This window comes from Mobula hypostoma, chromosome 26 (assembly GCF_963921235.1).
Source record: "Mobula hypostoma chromosome 26, sMobHyp1.1, whole genome shotgun sequence".
Classification (NCBI taxonomy): domain Eukaryota; kingdom Metazoa; phylum Chordata; class Chondrichthyes; order Myliobatiformes; family Myliobatidae; genus Mobula; species Mobula hypostoma.
The window spans coordinates 26,253,644-26,278,888 of record NC_086122.1 but is presented as its reverse complement, the minus strand read 5'-3'; the positions used below and the strand labels follow the sequence as shown (position 1 = coordinate 26,278,888).

General features: G+C 37.2%; 1 protein-coding gene across 1 annotated transcript in view; it reads left to right on the top strand.

The window, feature by feature from the left end:
• The window catches only part of LOC134338206 (protein argonaute-3), a 109,245-nt gene extending 95,774 nt beyond the window's left edge, over window positions 1-13,471 (top strand). Inside the window, exons 14-20 of the mRNA XM_063033875.1 lie at window positions 1,095-1,254; window positions 3,278-3,368; window positions 3,930-4,124; window positions 5,304-5,438; window positions 5,595-5,696; window positions 9,320-9,519; window positions 11,265-13,471. Coding sequence (XP_062889945.1) covers window positions 1,095-1,254; window positions 3,278-3,368; window positions 3,930-4,124; window positions 5,304-5,438; window positions 5,595-5,696; window positions 9,320-9,519; window positions 11,265-11,373 — 992 coding nt within the window. The 3' untranslated portion in view covers window positions 11,374-13,471. The remainder of the gene's footprint in view (window positions 1-1,094; window positions 1,255-3,277; window positions 3,369-3,929; window positions 4,125-5,303; window positions 5,439-5,594; window positions 5,697-9,319; window positions 9,520-11,264) is intronic.
• Window positions 13,472-25,245: the final 11,774 nt, after the last annotated feature.

Below are 25,245 nucleotides of genomic sequence, written 5' to 3'. Positions count from 1 at the left end.
AGCACTTGAAACAGGTGGTGGGGTGGAGATACGTCTCTACCAAAGGAGGTATAAGGCACTCCTTCCCTCCACTAGCGTGCAGGTCACCCTTGGGCAAGCTGTAGCCCTGCATAGCCTTCTGATCAGGGTAAGGTGAAGCCATGGGAGCAGATGGTGCATATCACAAGTCCTGGTTATGCCAGGCAGACGATATGTGAAGAGTATTGATAATGGCTGGGATCACCCGTCTTGTAAAGGCACTGCGCGGAAGAAGGCAATAGGAAAGCACTTCTGTAGAAAAATTTGTCAAGAACAATCATGGTCATGGGACTCTGATTGTCTATGACATATGACACCAGCACATGCGTGATGATGGATTGAAACACTGTGGTTTAACTCAAGTTTTGCTAAAACAAATTACCAGTGTGTGCTGCTTGCATACAAACTAAAATTTCCTATTATAAAATATACCAAAATGTGTTTTCTCGTAAGGAAGTTGAATGATTACCAAGATGTTTATGAAGGGTCAATAACAGTGTGCTAATGCTATTGCATTCAAAACCTTGGGATGCTACCCTTCTGTCAGATATTACTGGTTCTAATTCTCCAGAAAACCAGTTAAGAATAATTTAAGGAATAAATATGATATATTTATGAGTATTTGGCGCCCTTATTTACAAAAGATAGGATTGTATATGTAGGTGCTCCGATGATAAAGATGTTGGTCCTTTGGGGAAAGAAACAAATACATATATTAAATTTATTTCGAATCCCCATGGAATATGTGGAGACCTTCCAATATCCAGGCAGTCTGTCTTTCTTTCTCTTTTTCTCTTTTTCTCTTCTGTTTTTTTTCTCTTTTCTCTTTTTTTTTAGGTAGGGGTATGTAACAGGGGAAAGGGTTGGGGGTGGGGAGGGTAGACATTATTCATGTAACCAAGTTTGAAAATTGAATTTTTTAAAATTTTAAAAAAAGAATTGGCAGTGAGCTCTGAGGTTTATTGTAAATCTGAGTGCATACATTTGGAAAATGAGCGATGACTTGAAAGGACCTGAAAGAAGTTAAAGATTAAAGAACCAAAACACATTCTGTAACACTTTGGCCTTTCTTTCAGCGGAAGTGAAGCGTGTGGGTGATACTCTCCTAGGGATGGCCACTCAGTGTGTTCAGGTGAAGAATGTTGTTAAAACATCTCCACAGACATTATCAAACCTCTGTCTCAAGATCAACGTGAAACTAGGTGGAATCAACAACATCCTGGTACCGCATCAACGGTAAGGCTGTTCCTTCATTATTTTAATGTTTTATATTGTCTAAATTTAAAATGCTGTGTAATGCTCATCTTGGTTTGCTGGCAGAATTATTTCTCATCTTTTGTGAAGTGAGTTTATTTGCAATCAACTTGAGAGCATTGACTTAACGATTGAATTGAATTGACTTTATTTCCTACATCCTTCACATACATGAGTAAAAATCTTTATGTTACGTCTCCATCTAAATGTACCATGTGCAATCAGAGTGCTTTATAATAAATAGAACAGTCAATGTAACATAGAGTACTCTCAGATCAACGTGAGTTCATCAGTCTGATGGCTGCCCCAGAGCCTGTTAGTCCTGGCTTTTATGCTCTGGTACCGCATCCCGGATGTTAGCAGTTGGAATAGATAGTGGTTGGGATGACTCGGGTCCCCAATGATCTTTCAGGCCCTTGGTATTCAATGCCCCATATGCAACTCAAGTTCCCTGCACTACAGAAATTGTGTTCTTTCATCTCAACTGGATATGTTGGAAAGCTTACTTTGCTGGAGTTTAATAAAAAGTAATCTAGCATTGTACATCTTTATGTATTTCTATGTAAAGTGCAAACTGATGTCGATGGAGGAGCAAAAGTATGCTACTCCAAATCTGAAATGAAATAAACTAAAACAATATGAACATTGTGAATAGTTGTCTTAAGCCCTTGTTAACCTGGTGCATAAATACTAAAGGAATAAGGGCTGTAAAAATCCCAGTCGTATTCTCTAATCGTCTTTATTGTGTTGAGGTTCAAACCATTGAGCATAATTATCATTTTGAATTGAGGTGCAAAGAAATTACTTAGTATGCTACTCTTTGTCTCTGTGCAGTGGTGTCTGATGCAAACTGGTGAGAGTGAATTTCAGCTCAGACTTGAGCCCTTCAACTGTGTGTGTGCTTCATATGCAGATTACTTCGATTCCTTACATAAAATATAGTTGTAATGTGAATTTTTCAGCTCTAACTGTCAAAACAAAAAAAAATGTACCACAAAGGCCTCACAGCATTAATGCATTCATTGGTGTGTGTGTATATATGAGGGTGGGTGGGCTTGTTTCATCAAGTTAATAAACCAAGCAGCATTTTAATTTGGCTTTCAGTATGCTGCATGTGGCTTTCCAAATCGAGGTACAATATGTATGTGGGATTTGCTGGACAGCTGTGTAAACATTGTGAAGAAGAGTAAAAGAAACTGTGAAAAATGGGCACAAAACAAAAGGTGTGCTGCATGAGATCTGTCTACTTCAGAGGTCAAATACATCCCACAGATATTACAAAATATTTAATTTATTATAAATAATTTTATGTTATAAAAATTGCCAGCTTCGCCTCTGGATGTCATTAGTAGTACCTAATTTAATTTAAAACAAACCACAAGGAAGTGGTCACTACTCGAGAATTTGTTTGGACATTGGTGTAATTAGTGAACACATTGAATCAAGCAGATAAACCCTTAATAATCTCTTCCTGCAACGAGAGTTCTGTTACTATTTGCAACCACTTTGCAAGTGGTATTTGAAGATAATTTGCTACACATTGCAATCATAGTGAGTAATGTGAAATTTTTACCAATCCTAAATATTAACTGAAATTTTCAACAATCGTAATTTACTGGATTTGCTGAGTGTAAACAAAAATTGAGGCTAAACATTAACTGAACTGAGCCAAAAATAGAAGCCTGAAATGTAATCCCTTATTGCAGTTAGAAGGCTGGGTGAATGAGACATTGTTAGAATAATGACACCAAAGTTGAATCTGATATTTGCACAGTGACTGTTTCCTCAGGTTAATTTCAAGTAGGATATCAGCCTGAACCATGAAATTAAGTTTGCGGTAAAGGTGGATGATTGACGTAGCATAATTATGTTAGTTAAAAGTGGTTGAATTTACAAGTGCTCATTTATATTCTGATCATACTGTGCTGTTGTTGTGCGTGAATTTTTCAGAAACAATACATAGTCACATTTGTGGTCAGTCAGTTCTTCCATTTCTCATTTGTAGACCATCCGTGTTCCAGCAGCCTGTTATTTTCCTGGGAGCCGATGTCACACACCCACCTGCTGGAGATGGCAAGAAGCCCTCAATTGCTGCTGTATGTATTTATACAAAATCTTCCTGCCAAGAATTTTGTTTATGTAAGGGAAAACTAGTTACAGTATATCATAATTTTCTTGTATATTGTTGAGAATTGTGTTTATTTCATGGGGTATCCTTGCATTTTCTCACTTGCCACATCTATTTTCCAGATGTTATTTGGAATTTGATTAACTAACTGAGGAACTTGTGAATATTAAGACAACTTGGTTCAGATCATCTGGGGGAAGGGTGGGAGAGGTACTGAGGAGAATAGGGCCGTTATTGGCATGTTATTCTACATTTACATTGTTCAGCAGGGCCACTTGACTCAGCTACCCAAAGAGATCTGTATGTGTAGTCAGACATATGGACGAAGAATCACATGCATCAGTAGACTTTTAAGTATTCAAAACCAAGCAGAAGCATTGACAGTACATACATCTGAAGTATGTGTCCTGGTATCGAAGGGAACAGTCTCCCTCGTTATTTCTCTCTGATGCTACATATGGAATTGTATTACCGTTGTAATCTTGACGTGTTCAGATCAATCCTCACTTGTGATGTGACCTCATTCTAGGTTGTAGGCAGTATGGATGCCCATCCTAGTCGTTACTGTGCTACCGTGCGTGTTCAGAGGCCTCGGCAGGAGATCATTCAAGATTTGGCATCGATGGTTCGAGAACTTCTCATCCAGTTTTACAAATCAACACGTTTTAAGCCCACACGAATTATATTTTATCGAGATGGGGTTTCTGAAGGGCAGTTTCGTCAGGTCAGTGTTTGTTTGTCAACAACTATTTTTATCAGCTGTGTCCTATATTTAAAACTGAATGAATGAAAACTTGAAATTTCATTAGTCAATATTGGGAAAATATTTTGTTTTCAAACTTAGTTATAACTATTTCAGGGCAAACTAAACTACAGATACTATAAAGAAATAAAACCCTTTTTTTCCTCTTCTCTCTTTTTCATTTATCTCCTTGCTTCTTTAGGCAAATCATTTGTGATTGACATGGCCTCAGCACTACTACTTGGGTCATTTATTTCCTCTTGGTCTGCACCCTACCATGGTCGTACAGCATTGAGCAAAAGTCTTTGGCACCCTAGATTTTTTTAATATGGTTTCAGATATTACAGTCTCCACAAAGTCCTGATTTCAGCATCATCGAGGCTGTCTGGGTTAACTTAGATATTCTGAAGCAAATGAGACAGCCAAAGTCTGCAGAAAAACTGGCAAGTTCTCCAAGATGCTTGGAACAACCTACCAGCTGATTTTCTTTAAAAAAAAATCAACCTAAGAGAATTGTTGTTTTAAAGACAAAGGATGGTCACACCAGATATTGGTTTGGTTTAGTTTTTTACTGTTCACTGCTCTTTTTTGATATTTAGAAACTTCTCATTGTTTTTGAAAGCATCTGCACTGTACAGAATTTTTTTACATGTGTCAAAGACTTTTACACAGTACTATAGCTCTCCCTGACTTCTCGGCAACTTGAAAGCTGTTTGATTTCTTCCTTCTTTTTAGAGCCTGACTTGAAATATGCACTGTTTTATCAACAAAAAGTGCTTTTGAGCTATTGAGCATCTCCTTCAAATTTCTGTTTCAGGGTTAATTATGCAGTTCTATTTTACCCATGATATTCCGCATAGAAAATTCTTGATCTTTTTGTAGGCGCTAGTTTATTACGGTGCTAGTGATTACCGATTGGGGTTCAATTCCCGCCACTGTCTCTTAAGAAGTTTGTGTGTTCTCCCAGTGACTGCTTGTGTTTTTGTGGCCATTCTACGTTGGCACCACAAGCGTGACGACATTTGCTGGCTGCCCAGCATGATCCAGCAGACTTGATTTGATGCCTTTCACTGTATGTTTCGATAGACTGTAAATGAAGTTCATCGTCTTTTAGTAGCATGTTTCTTGCAAACTGTATTTCTGTTGCCTTTTCTGCTGTAGGTATTGTATTGCGAGCTTCTGGCAATTCGAGAAGCGTGCATCAGCCTGGAGAAGGACTATCAGCCGGGAATTACATATATCGTGGTACAGAAGCGGCACCACACACGATTATTCTGTGCGGATAAAAACGAAAGGGTGAGAAATTTTCTTATCTGTTCGGTTTGGTAAATTTTGTGGTGTGAGAACTTAAGGCTGTTAGAAGAACAGGTTTTCTGTAAGGAGAGTCTTAAGTGAATTTGTGCAGTCTAAATGAGTGAGAGTATTGACATTTCTTAAAAATCTGTTTTAAAGGTTGGGAGAAGTGGAAATATTCCAGCCGGAACTACTGTAGATACAGATATCACCCACCCATACGAGTTTGATTTTTATCTCTGCAGCCATGCTGGGATACAGGTATGGAATACAAGCTTGAGAACTTAAATCTTTTATTCTTGGGGGTCGTGAGTTTACTTCTTGAAGCTGTATGTGGATGTGTTTTTCCTCAGCTCCAACATTAATGAATTGCATTGAATTAAGAGGGAAGATAGAAAACTGGTGAACTGAGTGGACGAAGGGCACATTCTGCTACTGTCACAATTGATAAAGTTATTGCAATATAAACTCTTTCCTTTTTTCTAAGCACCCATGGCTTTTATTTTGTATATAAAGGCTCGAAAAGGAAAACCCTTCTAGAAAAGCATTTAAAACTTCCAAAGCATTTAAGAACTTATGACTGATGTCTAAATTATATGACTTAACTCGAGTAGAATTTGATTTGTATGTCATTGTGTGTCATTCATATTTTTCACCATGTTTTTGATCATCAACAACTAATTGAAATATGGTTGTCTTAAGGAAATTGGATGTTAATCTGTTTGTGTTAAGATCAGGGCATGGGAATAATTCTACTCTCTAAAGAAACATATTTTACTGGAAACTGAAGAAGCACCATCTCATTGAATGTTAGTGTAAATTTTAAGTTAAGGCTTCTGAAAAGAGTTTGAATCCTTGCTATTTATTGAGGCCAGAGTACCACCATCAAGTCAAGCATGAAATTTTAAGTTATTTACAGGTATTAGAAAGGAAATTCCAGAGCCCAGTGGCTTGGTAACTAAAGATATGTCTCCCAAAAGTGAAGCAATTAAATTCAGGGATAATTGAGAGTACTGAAAGTTATTGAGCTGAAAGATTTTACTGTGATAGAGAGAGGCAAGGTAATCGAGGGTTAGCAAACAAGGGTAATAATTTTTCTATAGCACTATTGCTATGATTTGGATCAGAAGCAAGGTTACGAGTGAACACAACTTGGTGAGAGTGAAGATGGGAGGCCAGCTAGGAGTATATTTAAATAGTCAAATCTGGAAGTAGCCAAATGCAATGATAAGGATTTCAATAGATGACAAGGGCAGGTTCAGAATTGAACAATATTGGAGAGTCAGTAACGGGAATACTTGGTAATGGCGCAAATTTGTATTGTTAAGCTTGCCTTAGGATGAAGTATGCCACCAAAGTTGTACATCACATGATTTAGTTTCAAACAGTTCATAGGAAGAGGGATGGAGTTAAAGGTAAATGGACAAAGTTTATGATAGAGAACTTGAAATGTTCTGGCTTTTTCTGAAATGTAGTTTAAGGAATTTCTGAAGGGTCAAGAGAGGCAGTGAGTATCATCAATGAACATGGAGAAAATTATGCCATGTTGATGAATGAAAATGCTAAGGATCAGTGTATAAATTAGAAAGTTAAATTGAAGAACACCAAGTTATCGGGAAAATGACATTGACTTACATAATTTTTTTATTTTGTCCTCCATGATTGGGGATAATCTGACTTAATCTTTGTATTCGTATAGTAATTGCTAGATGTGATTGGTGCCCTGGGGAACCAAACAACTTGTTAAGGAATTGGTTTTAGTTTGTGGGGTTTTTGGTATGTGCGATGTTGGCAGGACAATATCTTTTTCATGTCTTTACAAGGCGCAGAGCGAGAGAGAGAGTGTGTGACACGCCACTCTTCACACAGATATTTCGCAGTATTTTTCCCTTTATTTTACGAGGTCGAGTTGCAATCTCGACACTCAACCTGGCACGGATGGAAAGCGTACTTGACAGTGGCCCGACTGGATTCGAACCCGGGAACGTCCATTCCAGAGTCCAGCGCTGATGTCATTGCGCCACCAGCTGGCCCGTTAGTTTGTGGGTTTAATCATTAAATTGAATTCAATTTTACTTATCCTATTCTAGTTGATAATCTGTAGGTGACAAATACCATCAAACAATTTGAAGGACAAGGAATATTTGCTAAATACTAGTTGCAGTCACTGCCACCTAAAGAAGATGAATGATCAGAATCAGATTTAATATCACAAACATATAAATTACAAAAATAACTAGTGCATTACAGGGTAGTGTTCATGGTTTATGAAGAGGGCATGTCCTGGATATTGAGAGTCCTTGGTGATGGGTACTGCCGCCTTGAGCACTGCCTTTTGAAAATGTCCTGGGGGTTGTGTCTGTGATAGAGCTGCCTGAGTCTACAACCTTTTGCTATGCAACCAGTCAGAATGCTCTCCAGAAATTTGGAGAGGAGCCTTTGGTGACATAACTAGTGGTTCCTTTCATTACTGTTTGTTGCATCTTGTTTGCTATTTTTAGTTACATAAATCCAAATACATTTCAGAAATACTTGTATGTTTGAGGTGTTTTCATTCCATAATGGCTGATCTGGTGTACTTTTAAGATATTATACAGTAAGAAAGCAATGTCACTGTTACATGTTTGAAAACATCAGGGTGAAACTTTGCAAGGAGCCATTTAATTTCCATAAGAGTTATCAATCTAATGTTGCCCCCAACCCTTTTTCCATACCCCTTTTTAAAAAAAGTTTGGTTCTCAAATGTCTCATTTTTATCAGATGTCACAGATTTCACTGTATCATGTCTTAACATACTCACTCAACATTTTAAAATTGCCTCTAGTTATTAATCAAATGCATATTTTTTTCTCCTGTGTCTATGATAGGAATTCTTAATCTTATACCTATTTAATGCATCTTTCAAACCTTTCCCTTTTCTCTGGGTTGAAATGAACAGTCCTCCAATTTCTCCATTCTCACCTCAGAAATACTGGAGTGACTACGTATACTTGGGCATTCAAAATTGGAAATTATTTTAATTATAACCTAACCAATCTATTGAAATATAATAAAACATCAGTTTCAATAATCTATGACTAATTGTGTGCATTTTTGGAAGGATTTAAAGATTTTGATGATCAGAAAAGACTTAGACATAAACATAGCAGAATTAGGCCATTCGGCAATCAAGTCTGCTTCACATTTACCAGAATGGCCTGAGTGTGAAGGGGTTGAGTTCGTCAGTGGACTGGGATTGTTTTCTTTAAAGAAGTTGAGTGCTGTTAGATAGTGTTGAAAATCAGCTGGATAACGAGCAGAGGAAACTGTTTTGATCGGGAGATCAGGAAGCAAAAGACTTGACTTGATGTGCAAGCGAACGAAAGAGATCTTGAGAAAACTCTTTATCGCAGAATAAATTATTATAACTTGACATTCACTGCCTAAACATAAATGGTGGGAAGTGGATTGTGTTGCCACTTTCAAAAAGAAATCAGAAAAGAACATGAAGGGAAAGATATTTTATAGTTATCAGGGAAAAAAATTCTAGAAAATGGGTCTAACTGAATTGACTCCTTTTTTAAAAAAAAATGCAGCTCATCGGTATGAGTTCAGTGGATTATATTTAGTGTTCGTTAACAATTATATGATTCGTTTAGATATTATACTCCCCTTATAAAGCAGAGGAGCCCATCAATATTTTTTTTAGTTTTATCCACTTCTTTATTTGAATATCTGTGCATCCAATTCTATAGCTGAATTTGCTTTTCACTGTTTTTGTAACCCTTCCTAAAGTTTAACAGTATGTGATATAAGCTAAGTTAAAGAAGTTTGTCTAACAAGAATAATTTCTCTGAGGATGATCTAATTAAAACATTTTGCCAGTGTTGTTATTTTTGTTTCAGGGTACGAGTCGCCCCTCTCACTATCACGTTCTGTGGGATGATAACTGCTTCTCTGCGGACGAGCTTCAGCTCCTCACCTATCAGCTATGTCATACCTACGTGCGCTGCACGCGTTCTGTATCTATCCCAGCACCAGCCTATTATGCACATTTGGTGGCATTTAGAGCAAGGTACCATTTGGTGGACAAAGAACATGACAGGTAAGGCACAGTCTATTCAGACTGTTGAACGCATACTCTGCTGATAATACTGTCGTACAGTAGTGTGCAAGAGTCTTATTTATATTTTTTTTTAATTGACTTTATTTCTTACATCCTTCCCATACATGATGTGTTAAAATCTTTACGTTATGTCTCTGTCTGAATGTGCAATGTGCAATTTATAGTAACTTGTAATAAATAGTATGTACAACAGGACAGCCAATATAGCGTAGAAATAATATTGTACCAGCGTGAATTAATCAGTCTGAAGGCCTGGTGGAAGAAGCTGTCTCGGAGCCTGTTGGTCCTGACTTCTATGCTGTGGTAGAGTTTCCTGGATGGCAGCAGATGGAACAGTTTGTGTTTGGGGTGACTCGGGTCCCCAATCATTCTTCAGGCCCTTGTCCTGACGAGTGGGGAGTTCACGTCTACGGATGCACTGGGCTGTCTGCACCACTCTTGGCAGAGTCCTACGATTAAGGGAAGTACCTTTCCCATACCAGACAGTGATGCAGCCAGTCAGGATGCTCTCAATTGTGCCCCTGTAGAAAGTCCTTTGGATTTGGAAAATCATGCCAAACTACTTCAACCGTCTGAGGTGAAAGGGGCGCTGTTGTGCTTTTTTCACCACACAGCCAGTATGGACAGACCACGTGAGATCCTCAGTGATGTGTATACTGAAGAATTTAAAGCTATTCACCCTATCAACCCTAGATCCATTGATGTCAATAGGGGTTAGCCTGTCTCCCTTCCTCCTGTAGTCCACAACAAATTTCATGACGTGACTGACGATAAACCTGATTCTGATAAGGGTCTCTATTGTGTGCTGAGAGTAGGAAGGGAGCAGGGAGCGGTGAATCATAGTTGGGAAAGGGTGAGGGAGCGGGACACACCAGAGAGATTCTACAATGATCAATAAACTAATCGTTTGGAATCAAATGACGTAGAAAAACCTACAGTACAATACAGGCCCTTTGGCCCACAAAGTTGTGCCGATAGAAACATAGAAAACATCCAGCACAAGACCTTGCCTCGTGTCTCAGGGCTGGGTGTGTCTGCCCCCGTGCAATCCCCCGTCTCTCCTCTGCCATCTGTCCCACGCTCATCTGGCAGTGCTCCCTGATCGCCATTCCCAACATACTTTACTCCCACCAGATTTACAAACTCAATCTACATTGACAAATACAGCGCTGTGTAAACGTCTTAGGCACCCTAGCTATATATATGTGCCTAAGACTTTTGTACATGAATTAAGATTTTTCTCAATAAGATTGGTAAAAGCAGCAATAAGTATTACTAACAGTGCCTCAGCAGATATTTGCTGGAGATACTCGGAGGATTGAGCAGCATCTGTTGGCAGGGGTGGTGTGTTGGGGGTGGGGGTGTACAATTTACAATGCTTCAGGACAAAACCCTGAACCCATTTAAAGGATTGGATTTATCTGAAGATGCCAAAACTTGAACCAAATGAAATTGGGTTGGTGTATTTCCAATCTGGATAAATTAAACCCAATTTTGTGGGGAAGTTTAATCTTTCATCTTGGATATTTGCCACAGTAGTAGTAATGCAGTGTCAGCAACACCTAGGTTTGCCACTTCACATTGCACTGTATATGTACAAGAAATGGGTTTTGAGGCTTTAATCATATTATAATGATGTATTACTGTCTTTGTTATTAAATATCAAGTCACAGCACATATTGGAGTTTGTCCAGTTCTGATTATTTTTCTCTAACTGTTAATAGTGCCGAAGGCAGTCACATTTCTGGTCAGAGTAATGGACGTGACCCTCAGGCTCTCGCCAAGGCTGTGCAGATTCACCAGGACACCTTGCGCACTATGTACTTCGCTTAAGTTTGGGAAATTCCCTCCAGAAGAAACCGAAGATCACAGCCTGCAATTCCAGTGGGGTCAGTTTACGGGCATGTCTCCAGCCATACTGTAACTTTCACTGTGCGGGGACAGTAGTTTCATAAACTGACAAAAAGAGATTGTTTACCTACGAAGATCATAGCACTATTATGCAATATGAAACCAGCCAACTGCTCTGTGCGTGTGTGTATGCGCGTGTGTGTGGCGTGCGCACGTGCGCGTGTGTGTGGCGTGCGCACGTGCGCGTGTGTGTGGCGTGCGCGTGCTGCGTCAGACCTTGTGTCTGTGTCTTTCCTTATTTTCCAAAATAGTTTCCTTTTGCCTTTACCTCAGTGTTTGGCAGCACAAAACTCCTCTTTATCAAGCAACATGAAAATGGGTCAAAGAAAAAATGTTTGACCAATCTTGGATCTCAAAGCAAGTCACTAATTAGTTCAGAAATCCAGTCATTTGCTTGGAGTCTTCAATTTGGGAGGGTGGGAGGTTGGAAAGAGAGGTGAAGACATACTTGAAAATATATTGTAGGGAATAACTACCAATGTTTCATAAGATCCAAGAGGCCCATCTCCACCATTCCACTGTTCAAATTCTGCTTACCGGTTAAATTAAGTCAACTGACTGTTGAACCTAGCTATTAGTTGTGGTAAGCTCCACCAACAGAGCAGTGGAACTTTGTGTATGTGATAAAAGATCATTTCCAGTGCTTGGATAATCCTAATTATTGATGGTGTGAGAAGATCTTTGAAAATTCCAAGAATTGGAGGCTGTTTAATGTAGAAACTTCTGCTTTTTTTTTTGTTACTGTTTACTTGCTAGCTCATAACTAAATGTGATGTTTTTGTTTTAGCATCCTGTATTTATTAGAAAGAATGCTTAATTTAATATGGATTTACATTAAAATATAGTAGCATCAATTCTATTTAGTTCTGGAATGTAACCGTGTTGTATACTGACAGAACATTGCTACCGTTAGTGCAATAAGCGGTAAGAAAGCCCGTGTCCTACGCTGTTTTGGGGCAGCAGTTGTACCACTATAATCGTGGGAGAGTGGACACCTCCGCACTTCAGAACCTTATCAGTTTTAATAAGAAAAAGTTGAATGCAAAAAAAAAATAGGGCTGGGATGTTTTAATATTACTTTATTGGGACATGGATTTATTTAATTTACACATCTAATCACTGAAATGTGAATTTTTTCAGATATTTCTGTTTTATTTCAGTCATTCCATTTTAAGATATACCAGTTTTTTTATTTGGATTTTTTTCATAAAACAGTTTGATGTGTCATTGATAGAAATCTCATGACGTTGTTTGCACTTTGTAAAACCTCATGAACTGCATATTTTATCTAACGGTTGTCATTGCACTGGCTCAAACCGCAATATACAAAATGCTGCAGCCTTCTTAATGGATGGGCATTGCCTCTGTCCCAGCCCTACAAAATCGCTTCTCCTCCACATGAAAATATCTATTTTTAGGGGAAAAAAATGAATACAGCTTTATGGAAGCAAAAAAGACACTGCAGAATTTTCCTTCCCTTTCACAAAAGCTGGGTCTTTGTCCTTGTGATCATAAAGCAAACTTTTGTTTTCCTAGTTTATTCCACTTCATCTCCTAGATACAGAAAGGGCTATTACTCTACATATGATATTGTAGTTTTTAAATGATACTCCTGCTTTACAATGAAATGTAGGAGTCCAGATCGATTCTTCAGGCATGTTCACAGTATTGAAAGTTTAAAAAGTTTACCAACTTTATAACAATTTCTATCCATCCATGATTTGGGACAGCAATCTGATTAAATTAATCTGTTAATTTAAAAGATATCAGATGGATTTGTTAATTTATAAAGGCAAATAATATCACTTTTTAAAAATCAATTTTTATTCTGGGCATTAAATTGAATATGCATTTATTTAGTTATTTGTGTGAAAGAGTTGCACATAACTTGTTCATTTTGTGCCTTTTAGGAACATGTATATTTATGCATGTATTGTCCAATTGTAGTTAATCATAATTTTTCATCGTGTTTCTTGTGTTCAGAATCACACTTGTAAAATAGAGTTACACTGAATATCAGTCACTTGCTGATTGATGGTGCATCTGAATAAGAAACACGTCCTTTCTATGATCCTATTTTGCTCAGCTGATCTTAAGAAAAGAGTGCATATTACACCATTCCTGCAAATTTAGTGTGTGATCTCTTGTTATAGATTGAAAACTTTCTGTTGCTCTTAGTTTATAATACCAAAAAATACTGTCTCCAATAAAATAAAAGGTGCTCTGCTTCAGAGAAAATAATGAGATTTAAATAGATTAATTTTAATAGTTCTTAAATCTAGTTTTTAAATGCTGCTAGTTGAAAAGGATCTGTTTCTTTAAATTGTCTGTGTTGTACAGATTGCTCGCAGCTCTAGTTGTACATGATTGTTAGAAATCTTAAAAATATCAAAGTACGTCTAACAGTTTTATTGTTAGTTTGATAATCAGATGCTGTTGATTTTTGACAGTGAGCACCACAAATGACTGTTTAGTTTACGTTGCTCAAGGAATTTTGGTTTGAGAATTAGTAAGCTAAAATTACTACAGCACTATAAAGATAATGTAAAGCATCAAAAAAATTTAGTCAGGAGCGCTACCCTATTCAGGGGATCTTATTTTTAAAAATCAGTATCCTTCGGGCTGTTTTTCAGGACCTTTTCTTTGGAATTCTTTGACTGATGTCACTAATATTTTTACAAATTATTAATGAGCCTATCTTCATGAAACAGGGATTTAGGGGACTTTTCTGGTTATTATTTTACTCTGCTGTAATAACCATTGTTTTGACAGGTCTCCAGATGCAGTTTTAATGTCGTCGTAATTTACTAAATTCTGGCAAAGTTAAATCTTTCAATGCATTCTCCATCAGAAAAATAATTTGATGGACAAAATTGGCATGAGCTGGAACGTGGGGAAAATGAAATGTAAAGCAAATGCAGATTAGTAATATAGACCGTAGGATAGATCTTTCACACAGAGATCAGTCACTTGGATAATTAATAAATAGTTATCCACAAAGGAAGCAAAGTTAAAATAAAATAATACATTGTAAAATTGTGTCTACTTATTCTAACAGAATGAATGCTTTTTGAATCACTTAGAACAGAGATCAAGCACAAAAACCTGAAAATCTTATTCTATGATCTAGAGGTTCCATTGGAAATAGATCTGTATCACAGATCATTTACCAAGTTCAGGTAGGTTACCTGTGATGCTATCAGATCACATGTAATGAGCTGTGATCAAAGAAATTCTCAAATGATGAAGTATCATAATTTATCCTTGGTTCTTATAACAACTGGTGGTTACAACCCTTCCCCTAGCTCCTATTTGCTCTTCAAGTTGGTAATAGACAAAATTACAATAAATATAGTTTGTATTCAAGCCTTTATCATCAGATCACAGGGAACTTCTAATTCCTCCAAAAGATGATCAAAACTACTCTCAAGTTGTCGTAGGTGAGCGAATAGACCAAATTTGCAGATCGGTATTCTAATGCCTCCTTTTGCCCACTGCTATGGATTTAAGATGCTAGATTTTAATTCCAGGTAATTTAATTTATTGCTCTTTAGAATCACTCCCAATTTACACAAAAGTTCTGCGATTTAATAACTAGTGCTAATAACTAATGTTTAATAAATAAAGTTAATCTTATAGATGTAGGACACTTTTCAAATGAACTTGCCAGCTTCCAATGAATATTTGAGAGGGAGGAGAGTTCTGCAGTCATGCCAAACCAAGACCAGTATGATACTTGGTGCCTTTGTTATGTTCCAATTGATCTCAATGGTTAACCTAATTTAATTGAGCCAATACCAAGCCTGGATTACAATTCAAAACACCACTGTTTACCTTGGACAATGTACAGTAATAATGTACATGTAATGCTGCTCTTGCAAATTTACAACATAGCATTTAGGATGAATGCTTCCTTGTACTGCATATTTATTGGTCAGGTATTTCTGAAATATTGATCTGTAAAATAGAGATTTTCTGTGAGGAGGGGCGAATGTCCCTGTACCACACCCATCAGCTCAGTTTGTAAATGCCTGCATAAAGTGCTGACTGCATTTGCAGACGTACTTCATACTGTACCAGCGTTGGGAGGGCAGTGAGACCGATAGCTGCTATTTGTTAATCAGTGTCAGACAATAACTGCACTAGGAATTGAAGTTATGCTCATGATTCCTATTTATTAGAGTGAAGGGAAGAATGTAGTAATTGACCAGTATAAAAATTGGATCAGGCCAGCTCTTTCCAAACCGTTTTTGTTACACTCTGAGCCCTAACTACTGATTATGTTTTCATATTGATGTACAGCAACTTGTATTGGATGATGTGATAAAAAGGTAGCATTGTTTCAAATGTAAATCTGAGAGGTTGCTTATATCAATACCACCACATTAGAATCATGTCAATCTTGTTGGTTCTGGCTAGTTAGTAATACATGCTGCATCTAGGTACCTCTCACTAGGAATAATTGTAGTGATATGGGTGCTTTTGCTAGCGCAGTATTTTATTGTTTTAATGTACTGGAATGGTCTTGGTACAGGTCTGGTACCACCTAGATGCAATACTGTATCTGTTGTAAATGCTGGAACTGATGATACTGAACACCTGTGCTCCATGGGTCCAGTACTTGTGCCATTAATGTTTTGGTACAAGCGCCAACTCTGGTACAAATTTGATATTTTGTGCTGGTCTTTTGCTATAGGAAAGAGGTGGTATCAGCAATTGTGCTGATCCATTTTAATTAATATTTTGAAGGACAGTCCTTAGAAAGTGCCTTTACAGAAGCTGGTGCTGTAGAATCTTTTTATTTTGTTCATTATGTGGCTGAAAGTTTTATATAATGCCAAGAATATTGACAGTATCCTGTAGCTAATGTGTTTAATGGCAGTTTCTTCTCAGTCAGGACCAAGATGGGGACTATAATTTGAAAAGCTTTGAAGAACTCTCTCAATACACAACCTAATCAGAAAAAGACACCGAATAGGAGCTATGATTGTTGTAAATTGACACATTGTTTCAAAAGTCTGCCTCCAAGGTTGAGAATATTTCCTGTTTTTAAAGATTTGAATTAAAATGTTGATTTATACTGTATTTCCCAAACTTCAGGTCTGAGGGATGGATCAGTGATATAGGCCTAATCAATGTTATGAAGTGTAATTTGTTTGCAGAATGTAATAGGTTATTTTTGTAATTCATCTATCGCTTTAGAAAAAGATTTGTTTTCTAGATGGCTAACTACATTCTGTGCGGCTCCTGGTATTAGGCCTCTATCATATTTCCGAGTAAGAGATGATATTAATTTGAATAATTAGATGGAACTCCTGGAAGACACAATTACAGTTAGTGAAATAGTAAATGTGTACTAACATGTAAATGTAGACACATAATTCCCATGGTTCCCCTAACATTCTATGATTGTTATATTTGTGGAGGTGGATTGATAGAATCTTTTATTTTAAAGAAAAGGAGCCATTTATAATTTTGTATAATAACTCAAAAGAACCCTTTTAGTACGTTGTTAATTGTGCTCACTAGTGGAGCCAGATATTCAGGAAAGGAATACTCATTGGCTGAAGTTTACCTGTTATTTTGGCACACTGTTTGATTGTAATTCAAAGGAACAGACCTTCATGAGCCAGTGAATTAGAAAATTAATCTGTTTGGGCATAGTACATTCAGAACAAGAATGTTTTGGAATTTACTATTCATTAAACAAGTTGACAGTATCCATTTCTGAATCTGATATACTAGGATCACTTGATACTGTATTAGATGCTATTATCTAATGGTGTTTTATTGAATCAATATCTTAAGCACACTGAGCGGCTGAGCCATTTAGAACAGTAAAATCCTTTTGATGATCTGTTTGTCAGGTGATCTCAGCTGAGTCATGAGAGTTCTGCAATTGGCTTCTATGTAGGTCAGTAGAAGAGGAGAAAATTGGGTTGGGGGGGGCATTTCCTGCTTCTGGCTTTCAATCACTTTCTTGCTCTAGGACATCACGTGAATAAAGGCCATGTGAGCAAGATGCAAATAGATCAATACTCTTACAAAGAAAGCGTAAAAGATGGTGTTCATTTGCAGTAGGTATTTAAATAGTTTATTACAGTTTGTTCTAATTGGATTGTTTGTTAATCATTCCTTGTAAAAGAAACTGGTAGTTTTTTATTCCAAGGAAACTGAAGTAATAAGTTGTTAACTTCCCTGCTCCCTTCAAATAGTTAACATACTGTGATGTGACTTATCAAATTAAAGTTGAAAACATAATGTTATAAACCAATTTCTTGCTCTGTCTGGCTGCCTTTATCCCACAATGTTTTGGTGTGTAGTTGAATTTACAGCTGAAATATTTTCTAATATATTTTCTATTAGCAGATATGGGTACTTTAAGATTTCCAATGATTGAATGATACTTTCGCTGAATTAATCCTTTTTTTAAAAAATATAAGGTTACCAGTGTAGAAATCAACAGAAGCAATGAATCAAGAATACCAAGTTACAGTACACTACATGAAAGGAAAAATTCATGAAGGGAAATTCTTGACCCCTCATGTCTGTGCCACCACTTTTAGGAAAAAACAAGCTAGTTTCAACCTATGCTCCGGAACTTTGATTACCCATTTGCTTTCACCACTTTTTTATTCCACTGTATGTGTAAGGGAAGAGGGCAGGGTGTAAGTCATTTAATTCCTTTTCTTATCCTTTTGCAACTTATTGTAAATCTATAACCTTTGTCATCAAATGATTTGACAGGAGAAACCGTCTCTCCATTTGCTTCATTAAAAATCCTTAATTTTGAATCCTCCACTAAATCTATCCTTAAACTTGCCTCCCTTTAAACTTGCCTTCCTGTTAAGGGTAACTGCATTTTCTCTGATTTCATCACAGTGCAGACATCGTATCCCTGATAGCACTCTGGCAGCCCTGGTCTGGATATCCTCCAATAATGCCTTGACATCATTCCCGAACTGTTCAATTTTGGACAGAGATATTAATTAATTAATGTAACATTCCCCATCAGAATTGTAAGTAGCTTGTGTTTGGACAGCTTCCTAGCTAAGCATTAGTGGAAGTAGTGATGTTGAATTGGTGGAAATGTAAGTTATGGAGATGGGAAAATGAAATGTAGAAATGTAAATTAAAATAGAGCCAGCTGTAAGAATTTGTCCATTGTATGTTGCTTGTATTAAATTGAGGGAAATGGTTTTAACTGAGATTTAACAAAGAGGAATTTTTTTGATTTTTAAAAAAAAATTACTTTGTGATCACAACCCAGTAGTTGGGAGTGTTGAGTTCCAGTGCTAAATGAAACTTTCCACCAGCTTTACTTGCATTTGATTTGTGTTATAGAAGTGTGATATCATGAATAGGAGGAGGGGGAAAAGTAATGATCTGTTTCACATTTCAAAGAAGTGTGCCTCCTGTGAGCCCAGCACTGAGCAGCATTTGTGTCAAACTCAAGGAGAATTCTTGCAGTTTCCTTCCTAACTGAGAAGGCTGTTTGAAAGATTAAAAACAAGTAGATTTGCTGGTTGTGTATGGTGAGCGTTCTGTTATAAGGAAGTTTGGAATTACAATAAAAACACTGCACCTCAGTAACCTTCATATGCTGCAAAAAGAAAGTACTGCTTTGGTTACATTATATCTGCTGCATATGCTTGACAATACACTTTAAAATGTTCAAGAATTGTCTTAATAGCAGTTATCAAAATTGGGTTTATAATGGAAAAGATGAGTATTTTGTGGTTATTTCTAAGAATTAACTTATTACTCATGATTAGCATACTGCAAGGTAACATGCATTAGTGTTGCAACTATGTTTAGAGAGAGATTCTTTGCTATTGCTTGATGCCTTTCTTCAGATGAGTGAGGATTTGAGGTGTGTTATCTGTATTTTTGGATGCTGTATTTTTATTAGTGTGTTGTTGAGGTCACTGACATTGAATCACTGGCCTTCAGTAAAAGGTTGTAAGGTCTACATGAACAGATCTTGTGAAAGGTAAAATCTTAAGATTATTAAAAAAAAACTTTAGTTCTTTAGAGCTTCAATATTTAACTACAAATACCTTTGAATTCTAATAAGTATGATTGTGTCATAAGCATGTCTTTAGTATTTTCCAGCCACCAAATCATAGTGCTAACTGAAATACAACAGTGATACAATCTATACAAGCAATCCTAGAACCCATTGCAAATCATAAAATGAAGTCATCTTATGCTGTTTGTTCCCTTTTATTTATACTTTTCTGGTCAAATGGCCAAATTCCAATACATAAATCTCCAAAGTGACCTCGAATGTGCTTCATGCCCTGTTGCAATTTTTCTAATTTTTATAACTAACTTTAGAGAAATTTGACCTTTTACATTTAGTAAGAATTCAACTTTAGTGTATGTAACTAAACTTAGGTTCTCCCCCCCCTCCCCCTACCTCCTTTACCTGATATCGAAACATTGTGGTTGGTCAGTGATGAGTCTTATATAGTACTCTGGGAACTGAGAAAGTCATGCTGAGATTTATAGGAGAGAATCAAATAACAATTTTTTTTATCAAACAATTGTTAATTTAACCAATTTGATAACTTATTTTACTGCCATTGAAACATGGTCACATCTCTAACATTGAAAGTTTTCATTAAATTAAATTTCCATTTCTATGCTCCCTTGCCCTGTCTGTACATCTTATAGACACAAAAAAAAATGACATGTGGACCTAATCCTGGGTGTCTGTTTATCCTTGATCTGAATGTTTCAAAACCAGCTGTGGCAGGTGACTTGGCAGCCAATTTATCCCTGGAGAAGTGCCTGATGTTGAGTGTTTCCCTGACTGACTGGCCAAACTTGAAAATTCACCATGCCACGTTGTGGCAAGTCATTCCTGTCATACCCTCTTGGAACAGTGTACTCAAAAAATGTCAAGAGTTTTAATGCATCTTAACCATATTGATGCAAGTTTGCACATCATGAAAAGCATCATTTTATAAATGTAATTGTTTACTTTCTGCCTATGGAGTAAAAAGAATTTGTGATAGATTTCCATCCGTTTACATGATTGGCCACTGTCACCCATGTTAGAATCTGGCTGCTAATGCCTCTTGAAACAGCTCTGTAAGGAAAGGTGAGAAGGTCATCCCATTAATACTCATGAAACTGAAGAATTACTGGTTCTTTATTTTGTGGGATAAACTGCATTCCTTCAGTTTCCTGTTGTGTGTACTTTGTATTCAGTTTTTGTATTAGTCTGGGGACTATATTTGATTCTTCAAAGCTGACTTTCTTGGAAATAACTTGTGCATTAACCTTCTTGAGTAATAAATGGATTTTTATTTTTGTATGCAATTTTGTTATCCATAATCTCCATTGTGCAGCAGCCACCATCCTTGGAGCTCCTATTGTAGCCTTGCTGAATCAGAGTACACACTAGATGAAGTAGAAATTTTTGTGATTGTTGAACTTTAGCAGCTTTTCACATTCTGGTAGGTTTGAGTAACTAAAAATTTAGTATTTTGTTTTCAAAATAAATTAACCCAAATATAACTGAATATATTTTAGTCTTCCAAATATACATCAATATTTAATGCCTTCAAACCAACTATTGACACCTGCCATGTGATGCACATTATGACTGAGAAATGCACAGAGCCACAGAACACATATTCCAAGTATTCTTTGAATAAGAATAATTTGATATTGATGCAGAATTATTATTGCAATCCTCAAGAGGGTTAATGTTTATTCAGTTATTTTTGTAAAGGTGTTCATAATTTGTAAGAATATTGTACTCAGTCCATTCTTGTAACAAAAGAAATTACCTTTTTTTCTTTGTTATAATGTATATGTATTTGCCAGTTGGCTTGTTGGATTTTGTTGTCTGTATACAGTCTGATCCAAAGTTTTGTGTACCTGGGCAGACATTTTGATTGTCTCTATGAAAAGGAGCAATCATTTTCAGCACTGAATTAATTTTGGCTTTCAAGGTATTCACCATCTCCATTTACATTCAGGTAAATTGAATTCTCCTGCCACATTATATATTCAATTAAAATTCCCATTAATAAATATGCAAAAGAAATTGATTATGTGATTGAGTACAGATGTTTTCCTGTACTAGACTTTTATGAATGACTACCTGATGAAAATTCTGTAAAAATATATATATATATATTTGGATCATTTTGACCTTATCTCATGAAATGTAAGGGATTTATTTGTTCTTTTTTTTCTCAACTGAAAAATTCAGTGATCCCAAAATTATACAGGACAATGGATTTTTCAAACTGCACACAAGGAATCATCCGTGCTTTACGTTGCCCATGTATTTAAGTAAAAATATTTTCTTTTTTTTTAAATGGTAAAAGACATTACCATTGCACGTTTTTATGCTCAAAATATTTTTGGAATGTTATCCAAAAGAGAACTTGTGTTACTTTTGCTACAAGAATGCCCCATTGTTACTAAAACAGTTAGCGCTTTCAAGCCAAGTAATAGGGGATCCAGAAGGATTTCTCAACAAGCAGTTTAAATATTGTCATCCTGACATCTTGTGGTTTGTCCCACACTGCCATCCAGTGGGATATTTCCCAGTCTTGATTATGTATTGAAAATCAAATCAACCATATAGCAAAAAAGATTCGATACCAAAATCCTATAGGTTCCTTGACTAAATCTATTGTAATTTTTTGTAACTTTTTGTTCAGTGTTACTGTCCTCTCAATAAAAATTTATTTCAATTACATTAAGTTTCAGGCAAGTTTAATTTTGCAGTTGTGTCTGTTTCTTCTCTTTTTCTTTAAGTTTGTGTATACAAATTTGTTGGTGGATTTTAATTGAATACTAAATTCTGAGTTGAATGAAGGTTTGATCGTGACATTTTGCTTCCAGTCCTGTGATGAATCCAGTTAAGACTGCTGGGCTAAAAGACACTTTGATTTTGTGTCAAAACAGACCATATGTTTGATGGTTCTCACTCCACCACTCTCTAAGCCTGAGCACAGTTCAGTAAAGACGACAATTGCAACTTAATATAATGTCTTTAATATAATCTATTAAAAATATTCACAATATGAATGCATATTTGCAGATTCAAGATTGTTTGTCATTCTTAAGTACACGCGTGTAAAGAGCAACAAAGTTATTTTTGTTCCAGATCTGATGCAGTGTAAAAAAAAGCACAATAAGCATAAAAAACAATAAATATAAAAGCAATCTTGTAAAACACAATGTACAAGTAACTGTTGAGTGTGGCCTTATATACTTAAGATTAGCTTGTATACATATGTACATAAAGTATTGCTAGATTTACGAATATCTGAACATAAGGTAACTGACAGGAAATGATAGTGACAGAGTGACTCTCGGGAAAAGGAACTCTTCAATGTAACAGCAGGGGACATGAAGTCACAGTACAAACAGTGACTCAGTGTAGTTATGAGGTGTGGGGTGGAAGCTCAGTGTCAATGTATGGGGCGGGGATGAAGGGTGCTGAGGGGCGGGGCAGGGCAGAGCAGACGAGTGATGACTGATGTGGATGTAGTGCTGGTGTGATGAGTTAATGTGGGGAGGTGTTGATCAGCCTGGTGGCTTGGGGGAAGTAACTTTTTTTGAGTCTGGTGGTCCTGGTGTAGATGCTGCATAGCCTCTTCCCTAATGGGAGATGAGACCCAAGAGTAAAATTATGTGAGGATCTACATGTAAGAAGATTTTGAAGGGGCAGAGCAGAAGAAAGATGAATGATGAAAATTCTGTTCAAAATCACCGAACTGAAACTTCCCTTCTGCATTGTTGTTTTGTTCACTGTTGAGCATTACCATTACTTTCCCAGGTCTAAAACATTTGGAATATTTTGAGTGTTTCTCAAGATGATTGAGGATTATGCCACCAGTTATAAAGTTAATGCAATCAACCACAGCCAGAAGCATGTGGTTGTAATCTAGCAGCACCGTGCAGTGAGTTTTGTGGATCGAAATAAGGAATTTTAAATCAATAGCAAGAAACAAGAAACTACTAGACAGGTATATGGAGGAATCTAAGGTGGGGGCTTATATGGGAGGCAGGGTTTGAGGGTCGGCACAACATTGTGGGCCAAAGGGCCTGTACTGTGCTGTACTGTTCTATGTTCTATATAATACAACCTGTTGGAGGAACCTAGTGGGCCAAGCAGCATCTGTGGAGGTAAAGAGATGGCCAGCATTTTTGTTTAGAACCCTGAAATCAGAATGGTCTCCATCCAAGTGTTGCTCATCCCTCTGCCAACATAGATGCTTGACACAGTGAGTTTCTCCAGCAGAGTACTGCTCCAAATTCCGGTATCTGCGGTTGCTGTGTCTCTGCAGTCCTAAAAGCCAGGACCTGGGACTGCGACATGGACCCACTTGAAATGGAGCTTTGAGAGATTTCACCTTAAGATGTACACTATGAATCTCAATTTTTAATGCATGCTGTTTGGTTTAGTAGGAACAGTACATGCTCCAGGATGGCAAACAAAGTGTCACTAACCATCTTAAATCATTGCCTCTCATATTCAGCCAGTATTACCCAAAGTATTCATAAATGGTGCCAATAAGCAGAACGTGGGCCTGCTTAATGGTTTTAATGATATCTGACTGCTTAAAGGATGGGTCCATGCTGGTTGCAGGCAAACAGCTTATAAAAGAAAAAGGGCAATTTGAAGCAAAGTATAAAGTAGCAAGGAAAAAGAGAGTGACCCAGGCTTCCGCGACAGTTTTGAATAACCCTCCGGGGGAGGGGGGGGGGTCATTATTTGCTGTAACTACCAGCTTGGCATCGTACTATCAGACATTTAAGAGTAGGCTTTTGGATGTATCACTGGTTCAGTGTGCAGGAGTCGGGATATCAGGATAGATTGTCACAGGTTGGTTCCCTGATAATTGTAAGATTTGAGTGAATTGAGCTACCTACCTGATCTCTGGTCTAGAAGTACGTGGAGCTCTTCCACTTTTTAAAATTTTTATTGAGATACAGCGTGGATAAGGCCTTTCGCTCCACACCGCCCTCGTACCCCGATCACGGGACAATTTACAGTGACCAATTAAGCTACCAACCAGTGGGTCTTTGGATTGTAGGAGAAAACCGGGAGCACCTAGAGGAAACCTACGCGGTCATGGAGAGAATGTACAAATGCCTCTCAGGTGGCGGTGGGTATCGAACCACGGTCACCGGTACTGTAAAGCGTGCTAACCACAGTGCTACTCTGTGCAATGGACGCTCAGGAATAAATTGCAGCTATACCACTTAGTTTTAAAATAGATTAACATTGATTTAACAGTAGTGTTATTACAAATTTACAATTACCGTGGGAGAAGTAAAGTCTGACTTTATGCAAAATGTATTATTTTGAAAAAAAAATGGAACGACGATTTTCTCACCTTCAGCGGATCACCCTTGACTGATTTATCCTATGCGTGGAAATTGTTTGCAACAAATATACTCTGAACTTGATGTTTTGTGGCAGAAATGCCCAATTCACAGTAGTGTCGAGGTTAGCGCGACGCTATTACAGCTCGGGGCGTCGGCGTTCAATCCCGGCGACCTCTGTCAGGAGACTCTGCTTCTCCCTGTGACCGCCTAGGTTTTATCCAGGTCCTCCGGTTTCCTTCCGCAGTCCAAAGGCCTACGGGTAGGGTAATTGTCCATTGTAAATAGTCCCGTGATTAGATCAGGGTTAAATTGATTTGTCTGAGGTGCCTAGGTGGTGCGACTCGGGCGGCCGGTAGGGCTGTTATCTCTAAATAAATGAATAAAATTCACTATCACATGATTGCCAAATCCAAATAAAATATTCAG